Source organism: Callithrix jacchus, chromosome 21, assembly GCF_049354715.1.
Source record: "Callithrix jacchus isolate 240 chromosome 21, calJac240_pri, whole genome shotgun sequence".
Lineage (NCBI taxonomy): Eukaryota > Metazoa > Chordata > Mammalia > Primates > Cebidae > Callithrix > Callithrix jacchus.
The window spans coordinates 45,262,709-45,285,433 of record NC_133522.1 but is presented as its reverse complement, the minus strand read 5'-3'; the positions used below and the strand labels follow the sequence as shown (position 1 = coordinate 45,285,433).

The 22,725-nt window shown below is 46.2% G+C and overlaps 1 protein-coding gene and 1 long non-coding RNA gene across 13 annotated transcripts in view; one reads left to right on the top strand and one right to left on the bottom strand.

The window, feature by feature from the left end:
• Positions 1 to 22,725, bottom strand: part of GET1 (guided entry of tail-anchored proteins factor 1) — a 37,331-nt gene that overhangs the window by 11,622 nt on the left and 2,984 nt on the right. For 3 of the 12 annotated variants that reach the window (XR_013530549.1, XR_004737701.3, XM_035283157.3), the window contains exons 1-2: positions 4,734 to 4,980; positions 4,305 to 4,415 (exon numbers count right to left, since the gene is read on the bottom strand). The exons of 1 other annotated variant lie outside the window; for it this stretch is intronic. Coding sequence is in view for 4 of the 11 variants with exons in the window: in XM_035283157.3 (XP_035139048.1) it covers positions 4,305 to 4,415; positions 4,734 to 4,901 (279 nt within the window). In the remaining 7 variants the exon portion in view is untranslated. Of the gene's footprint in view, positions 1 to 4,304; positions 4,416 to 4,668; positions 4,981 to 11,962; positions 12,057 to 22,725 lie in introns of those variants that run through there. 8 more of the 12 variants (XM_008986701.2, XM_008986697.5, XM_054249155.2 and 5 more) reach the window with 8 other exon arrangements.
• Positions 4,205 to 10,570, top strand: LOC144580633 (uncharacterized). The gene is made up of 2 exons (XR_013530550.1): positions 4,205 to 5,308; positions 10,314 to 10,570. It is a non-coding gene; the product is annotated as an uncharacterized LOC144580633 (long non-coding RNA).

Here is a 22,725-nt window from a genome sequence, read left to right as displayed (position 1 = left end):
AAGCCTGGTCCCTGGCAGAGACTCACTAAGCAACTGCTCTGAGGAAACAGGTATGGGGCGGGTCGCTCTAAGACGACCACAGAGGCAAACCCTGCAACATCCTCCTCTTGCTTCAGTCCCCTAGAGGGCAAAGGAGTGGCTACCACTCTATAGCAGAAAGTGAGGACAATTTAGAAAATGTTACATCTGAAATGGTGCTCAGCCCCATAAACCTAGAAGGCAACCCCGCGACGTCCTTTTTCTGGAAACCTACGGCTGCAAGGAAGGGTCTCCTGGCGCCTGCGCAGTGTATACGGCTTGCGAGAACCCTTAGCCTACCCCAGTCCTGGGGCACCTGCGCAGTGCGTGTGGTTTGCATGGACTCTGAGCCCGCGCCAGTCCTGGGACGCCTGCACAGTGCATGCTGTTTGCATGGACCTTGAGCCGGCGCCAGTCCTGGGACGCCTGCGCAGTGCATGCTGTTTGCATGGACCTTGAGCTGGCGCCAGTCCGGGGACGCCTGCGCAGTGCATGCTGTTTGCATGGACCTTCAGCCGGCGCCAGTCCTGGGACGCCTGCGCAGTGCAGGCTGTTTGCATGGACCTTCAGCCGGCGCCAGTCCTGGGACGCCTGCGCAGTGCATGCTGTTTGCATGGACCTTCAGCCGGCGCCAGTCCTGGGACGCCTGCGCAGTGCAGGCTGTTTGCATGGACCTTCAGCCGGCGCCAGTCCTGGGACGCCTGCGCAGTGCATGCTGTTTGCCTGGACCTTGAGCCGGCGCCAGTCCTGGGACGCCTGCGCAGTGCATGCTGTTTGCATGGACCTTCAGCCAGCGCCAGTCCTGGGACGCCTGCGCAGTGCATGCTATATGCATGGACCTTGAGCCCGCGCCAGTCCTGGGGCGCCTGCGCATTGCACCTCCCCTGCACCTACAGAGCCGGTGCTCACCAAAGGCGTCTTTGTTCCCCTCCTGTAGCTGAAGAAAGTCCCGGACCACGTACTGAATGAACTGGGCTCTCTCAACCATGCATCCTGTGCCTAGCTTGAAGAGGAGGGAGAGATCCCCAGGAAAATTCGAACCACGCCAACACCAGGCATCCCACCCCCACCGCAGTGGGCAGCTGAGATCACTTCCCAGGACCTTTCGAGGCTTAACTGGCCCAAGGACTTCTGATACTTCAGACCTCCTAAAGGGCCTCACGCGGGGAGGATCAGTGCGGCCTAAATTTGCTGATGAGATCAGTATGCTCCCTCCCTAACTTCTGCAAGGACAAAAGCTTCAGAAACAATCCCAAGGGAGGTTATAATCTAGGTACCTGAGCATGGCCCCATCCCTGAGAGCACTGTTTTCCCAATTCGACTTTTTGCTGCTTGTCATGAGTCTTTCCACTTGAATCCTCAAATCCGTGGCTGTGATGAGGCAGCCTCTAATGATGGTAAAGGAGCAAGCAACGTCTGACCCTACTCAAGACCAGCGAGCTCCTTAAAACTTTTTACAGACCTCACCACAAACCCAGTGACCAGGCCAAACATCTCTGTTACCAATTATGGGCGGGGCAGGGTGTACTCTGCTAGGATAATATTATGTTATCCTTCTGAACCTGGCTGACAAGTGTTACACCCAAAGGGAAATGCGTTTAAGAAAGCTAACTTCGTTGAGATTAGAAAGGCCATAAGCTTGTAGGAGGCAGCACAGGATGTGGACACAGGTCCTAAGTCAGAGCAACACCCTGCCTCTAAAAACAAATTTTTTTATTTCACAGAATGGAGGGTAGGAGGGAAAGGATCAGGAAAGATAACTAATGAGTACTAGGCTTAATAACTGGGTGACAAAATAATCTGTACAACGAACTCCCATGATACAAGTTTAACTATGTAACAAACCTGCACACGTACCCCTGAACTTAAAACAAAAGTTAAAAAAAAAAAAAAACTGTTGGCCAGGCACAGTGGCTCATGCCTATAATCCCAGTACTCTGGGAGCCCGAAGCCGGTGGATCACCTGAGGTCAGGAGTTCAAGACTAGCCTGGTCAGCATGGTGAAACCCCCTCTCTACTAAAAAAAAAACACAAAAATTAGCTGGGTGTGGTGGCACATGCAGGCAGAAGAATCGCTTGAACCCAGGACGCAGGGACTGCAGTGAGCCACAATCATACCATTGCACTCTAGCCTGGGCAACAGAGAGAAAACTCTTGTCTCTGTCTCTGTTTCTGTCTCTCTCTCTCTCTCTCTCTCTCTCTCTCTCTATATATATATATATATATATATATAAATAAAAGGAACTAACTCAACAACAAAATAACAAACAACTGGATTTCAAAAAGGGGCAAAAGATGTGACTAGACAGATCTCCAAAGATAAACAGATGGCCATAAGCATCTGAAAAGATACTCAACATCACTAACTATTAGGGAAATGCAAATCAAAACTAAAGTGAGATACCACCTTCCAGGCATTAGGATGACTAGTATATTAACAACAACAACGAAAAGGCTGGGTGTGGCGGCTCATGCCCGAAATCACAGCACTCTAGGAGGCTGAGATGGGCGGATCACCTGAGGTCAAGGAGTTCGAGACTAGCCTAGCCAATATGGCTCTCATCTCTACTAAACCCCATCTCTACTAAAAATACAAAAAAAGTTAGCTGGGTGTGGTGGCATGCACCAGTAATCCCAGCTACTTGGGAGGCTGAGATGGGAGAATTGCTTGAACTCGAGAGGCAGAGGTTGTGATAAGCCAAGATTGAGCCACTGCACTCCAGCCTGGATGACAGAATGAGACTCCATCTCAAAAGAAAAATAAAAAACTTTAAAAAATAAATAAATAAATAAGAAAACAAAATACATGTTGAAGGATGTGGAGCAACTGGAGCCCTTCTGCACTGCTGGTGGGAACGTGGAATGGTGTGGCTGCATGGAAAACAGTATGATGGTTTCTCAGAAAAATTAAACATGGACTCACCACAGATCCAGCAATTACACTTCTGGGTGTATGTCCAGAAAAACCGAAAGCAGAGACTCAAAGAGATGTGTGTAAACATTTTAGCATCATCTACAATAGTTAAAAGGCAGAAACACCCGAGTGTCCACAGAAGGATGAATGGATAAACGAAATGTGGCTTATACACACAATGAGATACTAGAGCCTTAAAGGGGAAGGGAATCATGACCAATGCTACAACACCGATGAACCTTAAGGCTGTTATGCTGACTGAAAGAGGCCAAACACAAAAGGAAAAATACTGTCTGATTCCCCATATATGAGGTCCCAAGAGTAGTGAAATTCATAGACAGAAAGTACAATGGCGGTTGTCAGGAGGAGGCAGGAATGGAAAGTGGTTGTTTAATGGGTACAAGAGTTTCAGAAGAGATGAAAAGCAGCCGGGCACGGTGGCTCACGCCTGTAATCCCAGCACTTTGGGAGGCCGAGGCGGGTGGATCACGAGGTCAACGGATCGAGACCATCCTGGTCAACATGGTGAAACCCCGTCTCTACTAATAATACAAAAAATTAGCTGGGCACGGTGGCGCGTGCCTGTAATCCCAGCTATTCAGGAGGCTGAGGCAGGAGAATTGCCTGAACCCAGGAGGCAGAGGTTGCAGTGAGCTGAGATGCCGCCATTGCACTCCAGCCTGGGTAACAAGAGCGAAACTCCGTCTCAAAAAAAAAAAAAAAAAGACTGCAGAGCATGAGGAAAGATTCTGAAGGAGGCTCAGGGGGTAAAAGAGAATTCCCTATATCTCGGAACAGTGCAGACAGTAAGACAATAGGGACAGTAAGAATAGTTTTGCACAAAACAAGCACTCGGTGAATACTGGTGGAATAAAACATACTCCACTACTACCGATTTATCTTAGGAAAGAAAAGCAAGAACTGTGTTCCAAGACAATTCTACAACGAATGCACCCAATCTTTGCGGTCTCAGTCTTTGCCCAACGGCTCCTCATTCCTGCTGTGGGCTACACAGTGCGCTCAATCCCAGGGACAGTTCCCAATGTGCCAACACCCCACCACGCCCCGTCCAATTTGCCACCAAATCCCTCTCCCTGCTCCAACAGGCAATCTAACCTCCACCACCAGTCACCAGGTGGATGATTCAGTGCAACTACTAAATTCTCTGAGCCAGACTCCTCCGGGAGGTAAAGGAGGATGCAATGATAATACTCTCCTCTCCCAGCAGCCGTGACACGGAGGAAATGTATTCACTGCCGGGGCAAAACGCCTGACAGAAAGAGGGTGCTCCCCAAGCTGGTTGCTCCCTTGGATACTGAAAGCATCACGCTGTGCTGAGATTCTCTCTGCACCTGTCTCCCACCCTACGCACCCCAAGAATGTGGCCTTCTGGACGCGAGGATCCATCTCTCCGGGACCTGAAACAGCTGACATCGCCCGCCAGGCTTCTGGGAAATCCTAGCCGGGGGCTGCTCCAATGCCTCTAGGGACCGGGATTAAAAGAAACGAGTGAGGCTGGTAGCGGGGCACTGGGCACTCCCAGTGTGAGATTCGCCGCCGCCACCCCCAGCCAGAAGATTCCTGCCACGTGAAAGCGTGGCCCAGGGTTACCGGGTGTTTCTCCTGCCAACCCCCTAGAACCCAGAGAGTCTGAAGATTACGAATTAGTAAACAGATTGGGGGTAAAGTTTCACCCCTTTTCGACGCTAGCAACTATCTCAAAAGAGTTTACAGACCAACCAAGACGCTGCTACGGGCTGAATCTGGCCTTCAGTCTGCCATTCGAGAACGCTGTACCTACGCCAGACCAGTCGGAGGACTCGGGCGGCGTCTCCACCGGCCCTTGGGAGGCCTGGCAACCACTTACGAAGGATGAGAAGGACGGGAGGAGGATCCTAAGAACATTGCACCCAAACACAAAACTGAGCACCAACAACCACGCCCAGTGGTCCGCCGCAGCTGAGCTCATCCCGAACGCTCCTGGCTGCGCAGGGTCCGCTACTGCAGCTCCATGGGGACTACGCCAGCGGCGGCGCCCACGCCTGCGCAGGGAAGCCCGGCGCCCCGGCACACGACCAGAGCGCCAACGCGCCTGCGCATTCCATCGCCCTCGCGGGAGGCGTGTTTTCCTCCGCAGCCGCCGGAGCAGTTAACGCGTTCCAGGCTCCTCCTGGGCCTTCAGGGCTTCCATAGCCATCTCGCACCCGCTACCCCCCGCCCCGCCTACTGAACCGGTTTTTCGAAGTCCGGGATTCTTTCTTTCCTTCTTTTTGAAATTAAAAACTTTCCCATAGTAGGAAACTCTGGTTTCAAGTGCGAACGGCTCCTTGCCTTTGTCATAATTAGCACTTCCTTTAAATTCACTTTTGATTCTAGGTAAGTTTAAGATAAATTCTTCCTTAAATAGAAAACTACCGTAATTATAGTTACCTGGTAACTGAAAATGAAATACGTGTTCTAAGCATTTATATGGAAAATGCCGTTTTCGTTCTAGAACTAAACACTGTAGTAAACTAACCAATTTACATAACTGCATACCTGAAAAATAAGTTGATTAGCATGCACTGTTGACAATCATGAGTAATAATAAAGTAACCTGAATCTAGCTGAAGATCAAGTTTTGCAGCAAAAGAATCCCAACTCAAATGTATGCATGGTGGATAAAGCAAGAGATGTTTAACTGTCTTTTCTGCCATGACTGGTTTCTGAGGACTAATTCCCAATCAAATTGATGCAAGATTACGGGGTGCGCTGGCTCAAGCCTGTAATCCCAGCACTTTGGGAGATCCAAGCAGGTAGATTACGGGCCCAGGAGTTTGAAACCAGTCTGGATAACATAGTGAGACTGCATCTCTACAGTAAAATATAAAAAATTTGCCAGGTACTGTGGCACGTGACTGTGGCCCCGCTACTAGGAAGGCTGAGATGAAAGGATCGCCTGAGCCCGGGGAAGTCAAGGTTGCAGTGAGCTGTGATCATACCACTGTGCTCCAGCCTAGACGACGGAGTACAACTCTGGCTCATTGTTATGAATCAGTGAAAAAAATTATGTGACCGGGCTTGGTGGCTCACGCCTGTAATCCCAGCACTTTGGGAAGCCAAGATTGGTGGATCACCTTAGGTCAGCGGTTCCAGACCAACTTGACCAACATGGCAAAACTCTGTCTCTACTAAAAACACAAACAGTAGCTGGGCGTGGCAGCAGGTGCCTGTAATCCCAGCTACTCAGGAGGCTGAGGCAGAAAAATCGCTTGAACTTGGGAGGCAGAGGTTGCAGTGAGCCGAGATCGCGCCACTGCACTCCAGCCTGGGCGACAGAGGGAGACTCCATCTCAAAAAAAAAAAGAACTACCCAAGACTGAGTAATTTGTAATGGAAAGAGGTTTAGTTGACTCACAGTTCCACATGGCCGGGAAGCCTTAGAAAATTTGCAATGATGGCAGAAGGCCAAAGAGAGGTAAACGTCTTGGGCGAGGCGGGGCAGTTAACATCACCATCACAAGAGATCTCACAAGATCTCTCTCAGATCTCGTGGGAACTCACTCACACTATCATGAGAACAGCATGAAAGAAACCGCCCTCACGATCCAATCACCTCCTGCCAGGTCCGTCCCGCAATACGTGGGGATTACAATTCAAGATGGTATTTTAGTGGGCACGCAGAGCCTAACCATATCAGTATGTGTGTGTAGATGGAGGTCTCATTATGTTGCCCAGGCTGGTCTCAAACTCCTGAGCTCAAGCAGTCCTGCTGCCTCAGCCCCACAAGTAGCAGGGATTACAGGTACACACGATCACACCTGGCTAATTTATTTTTATTATTTATTTTATTTTATTTTTTATTTTTTTTGAGACGGAGTTTTGCTCTTGATACCCAGGCTGGTATCAAGTTTTGCTCTTGATATCAAGGAGTGCAATGGCGCAATCTCGGCTCACCACAACCTCCGCCTCCTGGGTTCAGGCAACTCTCCTGCCTCAGCCTCCCAAGTAGCTGGGACTACAGGTGCGCGCCACCATGCCCAGCTAATTTTTGTATTTTTAGTAGAGACGGGGTTTCACCTTGTTGACCAGGATGGTCTCGATCTCTTGACCTCGTGATCCACCCACCTCGGCCTCCCAAAGTGCTGGGATTGTAGGCATGAGCCACAGCGCCCGGCTATTTTAATTTTTTGTAGAACTGGATTCTCACTATGTCACCCAGGCTAGTCTCCAACTCCTGGCCTCAAGCAATCCTCCTGCCTCAGCCTCCCAAAGTGATGGGACTGCAGGTACATGCCACCATGCCTGGCCAGAAGGCATTCTTTATATACAAGCTTTTAGGGCAAAACATTTGCACCTGGTCTCTCAGACATTCTTGTCAAAATGAGTGACATGAGGCGTTATCTATGCTACAAGAAGTGGTTAAGGACCTTACTGCAGAGCACCTTGGTATGTCGGGGTTCAAGCACAGGTCACTATGGCAGTTTCACTTCAAGATGGCAGCACTCTTGCCATGCAACAGGCTGTTTCCCTAGAGGCATCAAGGACAAAGTAGTCCTGTGGCTAGGTGAACCAAACAACCAAACCTCAGTGAATTTTACTAGCAATAGTTCTAACATTCCAAGGACTAGATTTAAAGGTGGTTCAATAAAGCACAAATCACTGGTTATACGAACTGAAAAAAACATCAGTAGAAGGATGTCTACTCACAACATAGCGAAGATTAAAAATAAATTTGGGATCAATAGGCAAGTTCTAGACCCATTGTTCCACATGCTCATATATTTAGGGGTAATGCAAGCCAATCAGATAGCAGCAAATTCAGGCAAAAGGAGGAAAACCATTTGGAGAAGCAGATATTTGGGGAAAATATTGCTAGAATTATTATATAAAATAAAAAGGGTCCAAGAAGTAAATTAAATGATACATGTAGAAGTGTTCCTTGAAAGAACAAGAATCTAAATCTTTAAACAAAGTAAAAATTTTTTTGAAGCCCCCACCCCGCCCAACAAAGTAAATATTTTTTTTAATTATTTTAGAATAAAGACGAGGTTTCACCATATTGGTCAGGCTGGTCTCAAACTCCTGACCTCAAGTCATCCACCTTCCACAGGCTCCCAAAGTGCTGGAATTACAGGCATGAGCCACCACACCTGACCCCGGATAACCTTTAAAATGTTTTTATTTGGGTCCTTACTTTACACCAACCCCCTCTGATTAGGTAAAGTTCGATAGGTTAAAAATTAATTTTCTTATTGTTATTAGTGCAGCCAACTTTATTCAGACCATAAGTTTTCTCAGACTATGCCCAGAAATTTATCTCTAAATAAACTTGCACTTGCGTTTTAAATTTTTTATTTTATGCCATGCCAGCTCAGTTTTAAAAATGACTAAAATATTAAAAGTTTGTACTTAAAAATAATTTCAAACCTGTCGAAAAGTTGTGGCCAGGCACAGTGGCTCTTGTCTGCAATCCCAGAATCTTGGGAGGTGAAGGCAGAAGAATCACTTGAGCCCAGGAGTTCGAGATCAGGCTGAGCAACATAGAGACAGAGACACTGTCTCTACCAAAAAAAAAAATCTTTTTTCTTATTTAACCAGGCATGGCAGTGCATATCTGTAGTTCCAGCTACTTGGGAAGCTGAGGTGGGAGGATTGCTTGAGCCCAGGAGCTCAAGGCTGCAGTGAGTTGTGATTGCACCACTGCACTCCATCCTGGGTGACAGAGCAAGACTGTCTCAAAACGGAAAGGAAGAAAGAAAAGCTGCAAAAACTAAAAGTGGTGTCAAGAACATTCAGTGTTGGCAGAGCTGGTGGCTCACGCCTATCATCCCAGCACTGTGGGAGGCCAAAGTGAGAGGATCGCTTGAGGCCAGTAGTTCAGGGCCAGCCAACCCAGGCAAGACCTTGTCTCTAAATATAAAAAACAAAATCCATGCCCTTAATTTAGAGTAACTTAGTTCATTTTACTTAATTTGCTCTTTCATGTTCTTTCTCTCCTTCTGTTAGGCAGAATACTGTACACCAGTGTCAGTCCCTGAGAGAGAAACATCATGCACTGATTGCCAATCCCAAGGGAGGACTCTAAGCACCTCATTAATTTCTGCTAAGATTCCTGCATTCGATAGGAGATTTTGCACAAACCCAGCTGCCCGAGTACAAGTCCAGTGAGTCAGCACACTTGCACAAGTCAGGCAAAGCAACTTTACTACCCCCACATAGGCTGCAAAACCCAACAGAAGCCTAGGATCCAAGGTGAACTGGTCCCCAAGCCTCAAGAATGGTGCTCAGGACAGAGGGAGTCTCATCTGCACGAGCTCCCCTTCACACTGCAGCCAAAGGACTCAGAAAGCACTCCACCCCTTCACTCTGGGGTTAACGCTCTGATCAGGACTGGACTTACTGATCACAAGTGTTGCAGGACATCTGCTCTAGGAGGAACGAGCACAGAGCCTGGGTTGTTCCTTCTTATCTCAGGATGCTGCAATCTTGGTACATTCTGACTGGAAGGGAAGAGCTGGGTTCACCAAACTTCTTTGGGGACTTGTTCTGTCTGTCTGTCTGTCTCTCTCTCTCACAGACACACACACACACATACATTCTTTTTCTCCCTCTCTTCTTTCTCTTTCTCTCTCACTGAGAATGTGCTCTCACTTTTTTTTTTTTTTTTTGGAGTTAGGGTCTCGCTCTGTTACTCAGGCTGGAGTGCAGTTGTGCAGTCTCGGCTCACTGCAACCTGTGCCACCCAGGTTCAAGCAATTCTCCTGCCTCAGCCTCCAAGAAGCTGGGATTACAGGTGTCCATTGCCATGCCTGGCTAATTTTTGTATTTTTAGTAAAGACGAGGTTACACCATGTTGGCCAGGCTGGTCTCGAACACATGACCTCAGGTGATCCACCCACCTCCGCCTCCCAAAGTGCTAGGATTACAGGCATGAGTCACTGCACCCGGCCTCTTACATAATTTATCAACTTCTGTAATGTTAACATTAATACGATACTTTAATCTGCTATTTGCGTTCCAATTTTGTCAACTAACTGCATAATATCCTTTATAGCATTTTTCTCCTCCAGTATAAGATTCAGGGTTGGCTGGGCACGGTGGCTCATGCCTATAATCCCAGCACTTTGGGAGGCCAAGGCAGGCAGATCAAGAGGTCAAGAGTTTGAGACCAGCGTGGCCAACATGGTGAAACCCCATCTCTACTAAAAAACCAAAAATTTGCTGGGCATGGTGGCACATGCCTGTAATCCCAGCTACTCGAGAGGCTGAGGCAAGAGAATTGCTTGAACCAGGACCCAGGAGGTGGAGGTTGCAGTGAGCCAAGATCACATCACTGCACTCCAGCCTGAGCTATAGAGTGAGAGTCTGTCTCAAAAAAAAAATTTTTTTTTTAAATTAGTGAACACGGTGGCACGCACCTGCAGTCCCAGCTACTCCGAAGCCTGAATGAAATGGGAGGATTACTTGAGCCCAGGAGATGGAGCCCTGCAGTGATGATCATGCCACTGAACCCAGGAGGTGGAAGTTGCAATGAGCCTGGGCAACAGAAACCCCACCTCAAAAAAAAAAAAAAGGAAGGAAATTCTGACATGCTACAACATGGATGAATGCCGGCAACATTATGCTAAGTGAAATAAACCAGTCACAAAAACAAAATGTTGTAGGATTCCACTTGTATGAGGTATCTAAAGTTAAACTGAGAAACAGAAAGTAGAATCGTGGTTACCAGGAACTGGAGCATGTGGACATGGGAAGCTGTTTAATGGGTACAGAGTTTTGAAGATTGGTTGCACCATAATATGAATGTACTTAACACTACTGAACTGTACAATTAAAAATCGTTAACATAGGCCAGGCGCGGTGGCTCACGCCTATAATCCCAGCACTTTGGGAGGCCGAGGCGGGTGGATCACGAGGTCAAGAGATCGAGACCATCCTGGTCAACAAGGTGAAACACTGTCTCTACTAAAAACACAAAAATTAGCTGGGCATGGTGGTGCATGCCTGTAGTCCCAGCTACTCAGGAGGCTGAGGCAGGAGAATTGCTTGAACCCAGAAGGTGGACGTTGTGTTGAGCCGAGATCGTGCCATTGCACTCCAGTCTGGGTAACAACAGCAAAACTCCGTCTCAAAAAATAAAAAACTTTGCCAGGCATGGTGGCATGTGCCTGTAATCTCAGTACTCAAGAGGCTGAGGCAGGAGAATTGCTTGAACCGAGGGCGGAGGTTGTGGTGAGCCAAGATCGTGCCATTGCACTCCAGTCTGAGTAACAACAGCGAAACTCCATCTCAAAAAAAAAAAAATATACAAAACTTCGCCAGGCATGGTGGCATGTGCCTATAATCTCAGTACTCAAGAGGCTGGGGCAGGAAAATCGCTTGACCCAGGAGGCAGAGGTTGCAGTGAGCCAAGATTGCACGACTGCGCTCCAGCCTGGGAGACAGAGCAAGACTCCATCTAAAAAACAAAACAAAAAAGTAGTATGGGATGCAATTAAATACAGAAGGGCCTGATCTAATGTAGAGACTGATCATGCAAGGGTTAATAAGGGATTTTACATGCTTCATTCTTTTCATCTCACTCCCATGGAAAAATACACTAGACTGATTAATAGGTCTGTGTTCCCAACCTCTGATCTCCTTGCCTCCCCTACAGCCCCACGAGATACACTGAGGAGTCAATTCTCCTCTTTTCTTTATGGGTTGGCTCAGAGATGAGAGAGCCCTGTAATGTTCCAAATTAAGTTTCACCAAACATCTTGAAAATATTCAAAATAAACACACAAGTAAAATAGACTAACCGACAAGTCTTAAGATGTCTCATTCCATTTAGAGCTATTAATGGAAAGAATAACTTGGCTGGTCCAGGCAACATAACAGGCACATTTTGATAAAGAGGAAGTCCTTTTTAGAACAAACGTAAATGTATGGTTCTGGGTGGTAAGCTGATCACAGGGGATAGTGCCACGGAAAAAGCATTTTGCAGCATGCAAATATGATCAATAGAAGCAACAGGAAGCTAATGCAAAATCCTGTGATAATAAATACCTTGGCTGGGGGAGGGAGCTCATGCCTGTAATCCCAGTGCTTTGGGAAGCCAAGGCAGGACGATCTCTTGAGCCCAAGAGTTTGAAATTACAGTGGGCTATGATTGGACCACAGCATTTCAGGCTGAGTGATAGAGTAAGAACCTGTCTCAAAAAAACAAAACCAACAAAAAAGAAAAATGTCAAAGTAGCATTTAGAAGACATTTTTTTCTGCTTTTAGTTATTATCCTGGCCAACACTCCAAAGCACAGACGTAGGGCAACATCTAACCAAACTTAAGGCAGCCTCCTCCTGCAGGCTTATGAATGGAGCGTTCCTCAGACCCTGGAAGATAAACATGGCTGTACCGCTGCCTCTGCTTTTACAGCTCATGTGAGCCAGGGAAAGCTTTAACTTGTTTATGGGATTTCAAGAGTCAGGCAGAACAAGCGCCCCTTAATATAGATCAGGTTTGGGTTTTTTTTCTGTTCGTGTCTTGAATATTGAATGGCTGCCCCTTAGAGGGAGTGATTCTCCCCTGAAGCTGCAAAAGCTGAGCCATGTGGGAGAGAAGCAAGGGGCCCTTCCTTTCCATATTTGGAAACCAGGCTTCATTTGTGAGCAGGAGAGAATAATGTGACCAATCTACGGCTGGCTTAGTGTTTTTTTTTTCTTTTTTTGCCACCCCCCACAGTGTTCTTTTTAAAATAACAATCAGGGTTGGGCACAGTGGCTCATGCCTGTAATCCCAGCACTTTGGAAGGAGGAGGCGGGCAGGTCACCTGAGGCTAGGAGTTTGAGACCCACCTGACCAACATGGAGAAATCCCCTCTCTAGTAAAAACATAAAATTAGCCAGGTGGGATATTGGGCGCCTGTAATCCCAGCTACCCAGGAGGCTGAGGCAGGAGAATTGCTTGAACCTGGGAGGTGGAGGTTGAGGTGAGCTGAGATCAAACCATTGCACTCCAGCCTGGGAAGCAAGAGCAAAACTCCGTCTCAAAAAAAAAAAAAAAAAAAAAAAAATCAGTACTGTGGACTGCTACAGGGATTCATGTAATAACAGAAATTTCAGTCATCGTGTATCTAATGACGGTTAATTACACAGTCCTGTATCTATAAAGTTTGTAAGCAGGCTAAAAACATATGCTCTATGTCTGTATTTGTGTTTAGGTGTCTCTAGTCAGCTCACCCATCACAGTGATGATAGACAAGCTGTGTCAAGCCCTGCGTTTTTGCTCTCATTTGTGTCCCTTGCTCCTCATCCTTATGCAGCAGCCTGGATATCCGACAGAGTGGTGAGCGCTAAGCATTCACATGCTCTGACCATCACCTCTTTTCATACCTGCTTCCTGGCTCACAGGCTTGGGTTGCACTTACCCCCATTTATCTTCTGTCTTCATCACGTGGACAAACTGGCTCAGACCTAAGGCTTCCTGGGAGGATCTGGAGCTTTTTCCATCCTCCCCTCCCCACTCCTCCTCCCCTCCCCCCTCCTCCTCCCCTCCCCCCTCCTCCTCCCCTCCCCCCTCCTCCTCCCCCTCCCCTCCTCCTCCCCCTCCCCTCCCCCCTCCTCCTCCCCCTCCCCCTCTGCCTCCCCCTCCCCCTCCCCTTCCCCTTCGCCTTCCCCTCGCCTCTCTACCGTCAGCTTGGCTTCTGCCCTGCCACTCACTGAAACTGCTTCATCAGGACAATGGGTGACATCCTAGTTGCCAATGCTGCAGGCACTTCACGTTCCCTATTTGATCCATCCACATGCCTAAGGTTTCGCTCTCACCCAAACATTTCTTTTCTTTCAAATGTTTCCTTCCTCCTGTGCTCCAGGCCTGTAGATGCAACTGCCTGCTGGCCCCAGATGTTTCCCAAAACTTAGTGCATCAACAACAAACCCACCAGCTTCCTCTCAAACTCTCTGCATCCCTGGCAGGGCAAATGGCTCCCCATCCACACAGCCTGGTGGATACTGCTGAGTGCCAGGCCACATCGGCTTTTCTCCTTGTCCTTGCTGACAGAGCCGACATTTTGTTCCGGTGTCCACTGTCTCCATTCCTGGCCCAACTCCAGGAGTGGGCCTGATTTGGTCAAAAGGGTATCCTAGTCCCCCTGACTGTGACTAAATTCTTAGCAGTAAGAAAAGCCAATCAACTGACACTCGAGAAAAGAGACATTTTTTTGTCTAGATGCTGTAATCTGGATATGACATCTGGAATTTCAATTTCAGACAGAGAAAGAAGCCAACTCAGAAAGAGGCACAACGAAAGAGGAGAAAAAAGAAACTGGGGCCTGCTGCGGTGGCTCACAGCTATAATCCCAGCACTTTGGGAGGCCGAGGCGGGTATGGATCACCTGAGGTCAGGAGTTTGAGACCAGCCTGGCCAACATGGTGAAACCTTTTCTCTACTGAAAATACAAAAATTAGCCAGGCGTAGTGGTGGCTGCCTGTAATCCCAGCTACTTGGGAGGCTGAGGCAGGAGAATTGCTTGAACCCATGAGGCAGAAGGTGCAGTGAGCCAAGATTGTGCCACTGCACTCCAGCCTAGGCAACAAGGGTCAAACTTCATCTCAAAGAAAAAAAAAAAAGAACCTGGGATTGTGATAACCCATTGAGCTGCCGAATCCATGGCCCAGGGCAAGCCTATTATGAATCCCCCATCCATCTTGTATTGTTAGAGATGATCTCCTTTCTCGTTGTTGATGCCAGTTTGGGTTGCTATTGCTCATGGCCGAAAGTCTCTGTCCTCTGTTTCACATCAGATGCACTGAGAGTCCTGTCAGTCCCTACCAAAATAAATCCCCAGTTCCCCACCACCACCACTGATCACCATCCCTACAGCCAATATCCTAGTCATTCATTGCCTAAATGACTTCAATATGGCCCCCTGATCTTCTCTGCCTCAAGACAACCAGACCCTACATCTCAACCTCTCAGGCTAAACTCTGTGTTTTCTTCCTTCAAGGCACTTACAACTGTGTCAGAGTATCCTGTTTACTTATTTATTGTTGTCTTCTCATGCTAGAGCACAAGTCTTGTGAGGACAGTCAGCTTGACTCTTTTTGGTGGGGGGACAGTACCTCTCTCTGTCGCCCAGGCTGGAGTGCAGTGGCATAATCTCAGTTTACTGCAGCCTCCGCTATTCAGGTTCAAGTGATTCTCCAGACTCAGCTGCCAGAGTAGCTGTGATTAGAGGCACGCACCTCTCCCTATGTTGCTCAGGCTGGTCTTGGACTCCTGGGCTCAAGCAATCCTCCTGCCTTGGCTTCCCAAAGTGCCAGCATTACAGGCACAAGCCACCGCACCCTATCATCTCTTTTTTTCAAACTACTTTATTTAGGTATGATTGACATATAAAAACTGTACATACTGAATGTAAACATCTGGATGAGATTAGGGATAAGTAAACATACACCTGTGAAACCATCACCACCATCAAGGCCATAAACATCCTCATCCCCTCGAAGTTTCACCTCCTTTATTATGATTGCTGCTATTTTTGTGGCAAAAACTCTTAACACATTAAGATCTACTTTCTTAGAAAACTTTTAGTATACAATACTTTTTTAAAGAGATAGGTGTCTCACTATGTTGCCCAGGCTGGTTTTCTCAAAGTCCTGAGCTCAAGTAATCCTCCCCCGTCAGCCTCTGCCCATTGAGTATTCATGGTGTCCTTGCCAAAAATCAGTTATTGCCTGGGCATGGTGGCTCACGCCTGTAATCCCAGAACTTTGGAAAGTCAACGTGGGTGGATCACCTGAGGTCAGGAGTTTGAGACAGTTTGACCAATATGGTGAGACCCCATCTCTACTAAAAATACAAAAATTAGCCAGGCATGGTGGTGTGTGCCCATAGTCCCAGCTACTCAGCAGGCTGAGGCGGGACAATTGCTTGAACTTGGGAGGCAGAGGTTGCAGTGAGCCAAGATCGGGCCATTGCACTCCAGCCTGGGTGACAGAGTGAGACTCACTCTAAAAAAAAAAAAAAAAAACTTGTCCATGGGAGGCTGAGGCAGGGTGATAGCTTGAGCCCAGGAGTTGAGACCAGGATGGGGAACATAGTGAGGACTTGATTCCAAAAAAAAATTTAAAAACTAGCCAGACATAGGAATATGTACCTGTAGTCCAGCTCCTCAGGAGGCTAAGAGAATTTTTGAGCCCAGAGGCTACAGTGAGCCATGATCATGTCACTGCACTCCAGCCTGGACAATAAAGTGAGACCCTGCCTCAAAAAAGAGAAAGGAAGGAAGTTATCAGAGGAGGAATGTGTCCACCCAGGTACAATACTTGTTTATATATAGGATTAATAAAAGATCATGGGGAGATGTGCTACAAGGGTTTGTGATAAAGGATTAATTTTCCTATAATTACTATGTTGTGCAAGAATTGATATTATTATCTTTTAAAGCAAAATTAGGAATGCTTCTGTTCTCAAGATATTGGGATATCAGGACACTCTTAAGTTTGGGTCATTTTAGTAAACATGATCAATCTGTTCCCTTAACCGTAACTTCTGGAGGCCAGGAATACCTGGCTTTCCGGGAATGCAGCCCAGCAAGTCCCAGCCTCATTTTTTGTAGTCTTCAATATGGAGTCTCTCTGGTTCGAACACCTCTCACATATTTCTCCCTTCCCTTTGCAAGAGGACCCTTAATCCTAAAGATTGCAAAGGGACAAAGATCTGTCTTCTGCAACTCCTTCAGGTTGAATAGGGGTGATGATATTCCTGCCTAATTACTGGGTCTCTTGCATTCAGAGTGGAGAGGAGCTCAGCCACAAAGCCTTGGTATCATGAGGGTTGTTCATAACTCCACGTCCCAACAAAAGGCGATATCTGGAAGCTTAGAAAGTGTCCAGTTTAAGTAAGCTTGCCCTGCATTCCTGCACGAAGAATGCAACCACAATGTATTCCACAACAGCAAAGCAAAATAAGTAAAATCATTCCAAGGAAACTAAACAGAAAGGCTTTCCAAGAACTGGGCAGTTACTGAAACGAAGCTGATATAGGGTAGACTGAGAGTAGACTGATGGCAGAGATATGAGTGTCTAAAGCTTTCCCAGCCTGAGTAATATGTGAATAGTCTGGAACATACACACAACATTTGGTTTTGATCAAGGCACAAGTTCCCCCTTGGGCTGCTGTTAAAATGTCCAAAGCCGTATGGTTTTGTAAGCCTACCTGCCTAATCTGAGAATTTTCCTCAGGGTGGTAAGGGTATGGCATGTATTACTGAAAGCTGCAGCCATGTGCTTGGCTAAGGCTTTAGCTTGTAACTTGGTACCAATGACAGCTGCCTGTGAGGACAATGTAGACATCAGGTATAACTACCAAGATGCTCATTTTTGTCACCTACAGCGAGCCTTTACAATTTCCCAGTTAGATGGGAGAGAGTCCAGTTGGGTGAGGATACATCCCAGGAGAGAAGGATGACCCCACATACACCTTCCGGTCCAGTTAGAAGGTAAGTATGGCCAGCCGTGAATTCCACAAGCCCATAACCATCCCCAAGGAGAAGAATAGGCATCCATTTTTGGCAAATTATGTTGCCAATCCATCCACATCTGGTCTGCTAAAAAAAAGGGTCTCATTACATTGCTAAAAAGGCAACCAGCTCATATCACATATCATCAGAGTCTAGTGGTTATTATTGTGCCTTTCAAAACATAGTGGTGCTTCGCCTGACACCTGTATTTGAACAGCTGTCTTCTCCCTAAGTCCTCATGTACAGCATAATCTAAAGTTGGGATGGTTTGGCTGCTTCCTAATTAGATTAAAAAGGTGTCGGCCAGGTGCTGTGGCTCATGCCTGTAATCCTAGCACTCCAGCCAAGGCAGGCAAATCACTTGAGGTCAGGAGTTCAAGACCAGCCTGCCTAACCTGGCAAAACCCGAGTGTACCAAAAAAAAAAAGACAAAATGAGCCGGGCATGGTGGCAGGCTCCTGTAATCCCAACTACTCCAGAGGCTGAGGGAGGACAATGGAGCAGAACCCGGGAGGTGGAAGTTGCAGTGAACTGAGTTCATGCCACTGCATTCCAGCCTTGGTGACAGACAGAGACGCTATCTCAAAAATAAAATAAAATAAAAATAAGAAGTGCCTTTTGCCTCCTGCCACGATTCTGAGGACTCCCCACACATGCAGAGCTGTAAGTCCAATTAAACCTCTTTTTCTACCCAGTCTTGGGTATGTCTTTATCAGCAGCATGAAAACAGACTGATACAACACCCTATCGCACACGGTAGGCCAACTCTCCAAAAGTTGAACAAATTGAGCTACAAAGTTTTGCCTCATCCTCCATAGTCACCTGACCTCTAGCCAAATGACTGCCACTTCTTTAAGCATCTCGACAACTTTTTGCATGGAAAACACTTCCACAAACAGCAAGATGCAGAAAATGCTTTCCAAGTGTTCATCAAATCCTGACGCATGGATGTTTGCACTACAGGAACAAACAAACTTATTTCTCACTGGCAAAAATGTGTTGATTGTAATCGTTCCTATTTTAACTAATAAAGATGCGTTTGAGCCTAGTTATAATTATTTAAAATTCATAGTTTGAAACTGCAATTACTTTTTTTTTTTTTTTTTGAGATGGAGTTTTGCTGTTGTTACCCAGACTGGAGTGCAATGGCACAATCTCAGCTCACTGCAACCTCCACCTTCTGGGTTCAAGCAATTCTCCTGCCTCAGCCTCCCAAGTAGCTGGGACTACAGGCACGCACCACCATGCCCAGCTAATTTTTGTATTTTTAGTAGAGATGGGATTTCACCTCGTTGACCAGGATGGTCTCGATCTTTTGACCTCGTGATCCACCCGCCTCGGCCTCCCAAAGTGCTGGGATTATAGGCGTGAGCCACCGCCCCTGGCCTGCAATTACTTTTGTACCAGCCTACATTCTATTTGCATTTATTAAAGTAAATTATCAGGGATATTGTCCTGTAACATTCTTTTCTTATAGTGTCTGTGGCTGGCTTTGGTATTAAGGCAATAATGGATCCATAAAATGAGTTTAGAAACTTGCTTTTCAATTTTTTGGAAGAATTTGAGGATTGATATTAATTCTTCATTAAATGTCTGGTAAAATTCACCAGAGAAGAATCTGATCATGGGCTTTTCTTTATTGGGAGATTTTAATTACTAATTCAATCTCCTTACCCATATTGATCTGTTTAAATTTTCTCTTTCTTTATGGTTCAGTCTTGGTAGGATGTACATTTCTAAGAATCTGTCCATTTCTTCTAGGTTGTCCAAATTTTTGGCATGTAATTATTCATAATAATCTCCTATGATCTTTTGTATTTCTGTGGTATCTTCTGTAATGTCTCTTCTTTCTTTTATAATTTTATGTATTTGAGTGTTCTTTTATCCTTAGGCTAGCTAAAGGTTTGCCAATCTTGTCTATCTTTTTAAAAATTCAACTGGCCGGGCGTGGTGGCTCACGCCTGTAATCCCAGCACTTTGGGAGGCCGAGGCGGGTGGATCACAAAGTCAAGAAATCGAGACCATCTTGGTCAACATGGTGAAACCCCGTCTCTACTAAAAATACAAAAAATTAGCTGGGCATGGTGGTGTGTGCCTGTAGTCCCAGCTACTCGGGAGGCTGAGGCAGGAGAATCGCCTGAACCCAGAAGGCGGAGGTTGCAGTGAGCCGAGATCGCGCCATTGCACTCTAGCCTGGGTAACAAGAGGGAAACTCCATCTCAAAAAAATAAATAAATAAAAATAAAAATAAAAATCCAACTATTAGTATCATTGATCTTTTGTATTGTATTCTTATTTCATTTATTTCAGCTCTAATCTTTATTATTTCCTTCATTCCGCTAACTTTAGGCTTTGTTTTTCCTTTTCTAGTTCCTTGAGGTTAATATTACGATGTTTGAGATCTCTTTTTTCTTAATGTAGACATTTATTGCTATAAATGTCCCTCTTTGAACAGCTTTTACTGCATCCCATAAGTTTTGGTATGTGGTGTTTCCATTTTAATTTGTCAGAAGATATTTTTTTCTCATTTGATTTCTTTGATCTATTGGTTGTTGAGGAGTGTGCTATTTAATTTCCACATATTTGTGAGGTTTCCAATGTTCCTCCTATTATTGATTTCTAGGTTCAGAGTATTGTAGTGAGAAAAAAGATGTCTGATATAATTTCAGTCTTCCGGGCTGGGTGCAGTGGCTCATGCCTGTAATCTCAGCACTTTGAGAGGCCGAAGTGGGCAGATCACTTAATGTCAGGAGTTGGAGACCAGCCTGGACAACACAGTGAAACCCTGTCTCTATTAAAAATACAAAAATTAGCCAGACATGGTGGTGCATGCCTGTAATCCCAGCTACTCGGAAGGAGAAATGCTTGAACCCAGGAGGCAGAGGTTGCAGTGAGCTGAGATGGTGTCACTGCACTCCAGCATGGGCAACAGAGCAAGACTCCACCTCAAAAAATAATAATAATTTCAATCTTCTTAAATCTGTTAAACCTTTATAAAAGGAAAGTTTTGTTTTGTGGCCCAATATATGATCTATCCTGGGAAATGTCCCACATGCATTTGAGAATGTGTACTCTGCTGCTGTCGGATGCAACGTTCTGTACATGATCTATCCTGGGAAATGTCCCACATGCATTTGAGAATGTGTACTCTGCTGCTGTCGGATGCAACGTTCTGTACGTGATCTATCCTGGGAAATGTCCCACATGCATTTGAGAATGTGTACTCTGCTGCTGTCGGATGCAACGTTCTGTACGTGATCTATCCTGGGAAATGTCCCACATGCATTTGAGAATGTGTACTCTGCTGCTGTCGGATGCAACGTTCTGTACGTGATCTATCCTGGGAAATGTCCCACATGCATTTGAGAATGTGTACTCTGCTGCTGTCGGATGCAACGTTCTGTACGTGATCTATCCTGGGAAATGTCCCACATGCATTTGAGAATGTGTACTCTGCTGCTGTCGGATGCAACGTTCTGTACGTGATCTATCCTGGGAAATGTCCCACATGCATTTGAGAATGTGTACTCTGCTGCTGTCGGATGCAACGTTCTGTATGTGATCTATCCTGGGAAATGTCCCACGTGCATTTGAGAATGTGTACTCTGCTGCTGTCGGATGCAACGTTCTGTACGTGATCTATCCTGGGAAATGTCCCACGTGCATTTGAGAATGTGTACTCTGCTGCTGTCGGATGCAACGTTCTGTACGTGATCTATCCTGGGAAATGTCCCACATGCATTTGAGAATGTGTACTCTGCTGCTGTTGGATGCAATGTTCTGGATATGTCTGCTCTATCTATTGGTTATAATAACTGTTCAAGTCACTCTGTTGTCCGGGCTGGAGTGCAGTGGCACAATCTCAGCTCGCTGCAACCTTCGCCTCCTGGGTTCAAGCGATGCTTGAGCCTCAGCCTGCTGAGTAAGTGTGATTCCAGCCATGCGCCACCACACCCAGCTAATTTTTGTACTTTTAGTAGAGGCAGGATTTCATCATTTTTGGTCATGCTGGGCTTGAACTCCTGGCCTCAAGTGATCCACCCGCCTCAGACTCCAAAAGTGCTGGGATTACAGACATAAGCCACTGTTCTCAGCCCAAGACCCTTTATGTTTGACTTTTGACAAATATATGTCACAAGAACCTCATTATGCTCAAGTATTTTGAGTATTATAGGCGTCATGGGGATGGATGTTTGTTTTCCTCTCTAGATTTGGGAATTTTTCTGTCATTATTTCCTCAAGTAAGTTTTCCATCCCTTTCTTTCTGTGCTCCTCCTTGGATTCCCATAATGCATATATTGGTTGGATTGATGGTGTCCCATAAGTTTCATAAACTTTCCTCACTCATTTTCATTCTTTTTTGTTTACACTGAAAATGGTTGAGATAATAAATGTTATATGTACTTTATCACCATTTATTTATTTGTTTATTTATTTATTTATTTATTTGAGGTGGGAGTTTTGCTCTTGTTACCCAGGCTGGAGTGCAATGGCGCGATCTCGGCTCACCACAACCTCCGCCTCCTGGGTTCAGGCCATTCTCCTGCCTCAGCCTCCTGAGTAGCTGGGATTACAGGCACACGCCACCATGCCCAGCTAATTTTTGTATTTTTAGTAGAGACGGGGTTTCACCATGTTGACCAGGATGGTCTCGATCTCTCTCTTGACCTCGTGATCCACCTGCCGCAGCCACCCAAAGTGCTGGGATTACAGGCGTGAGCCACCGCGCCCGGCGCTATTTATTTATTTTTGAGACAGAGTTTTGCTCTTGTTACCCAGGCTGGAGTGCAATGGCGCGATCTCGGCTCACCGCAACCTCCGCCTCCTTGGTTCTAGCAATTCTCCTGCCTCAGCCTCCCAAGTAGCTAGGACTACAGGCATGCGCCACCATGCCCAGCTAATTTTTGTATTTTTAGTAGAGACAGGGTTTCACCATGTTGACCAATATGGTCTCCTCGATCTCTTGACCTCGTGATACACCCACCTCGGCCTCCCAAAGTGCTGGGATTATAGGCGTGAGCCACCACGACCGGCCACTTTATCAACATTTAAAAAACATGTTTGTTACATCTATACAGTGGAATACAATGCAGTAATAAAAGGAAAGAAGAATGTTTAAAGGACTGATAAAAAACAATGTCGGCTGTTGAGTGAAAATGCTTGGGCACCAAACAGCATAAAAACTGAGGAGGAGGAAAATACATATTAATTTGCTTGTACAAAATATCTCAAGAGGGACACATAAGAAGCGGCAACATTGGTTTCTTCTTAGAATTAGATAGCCAGGGGGAACAGAAGCAGAAGGGAGAC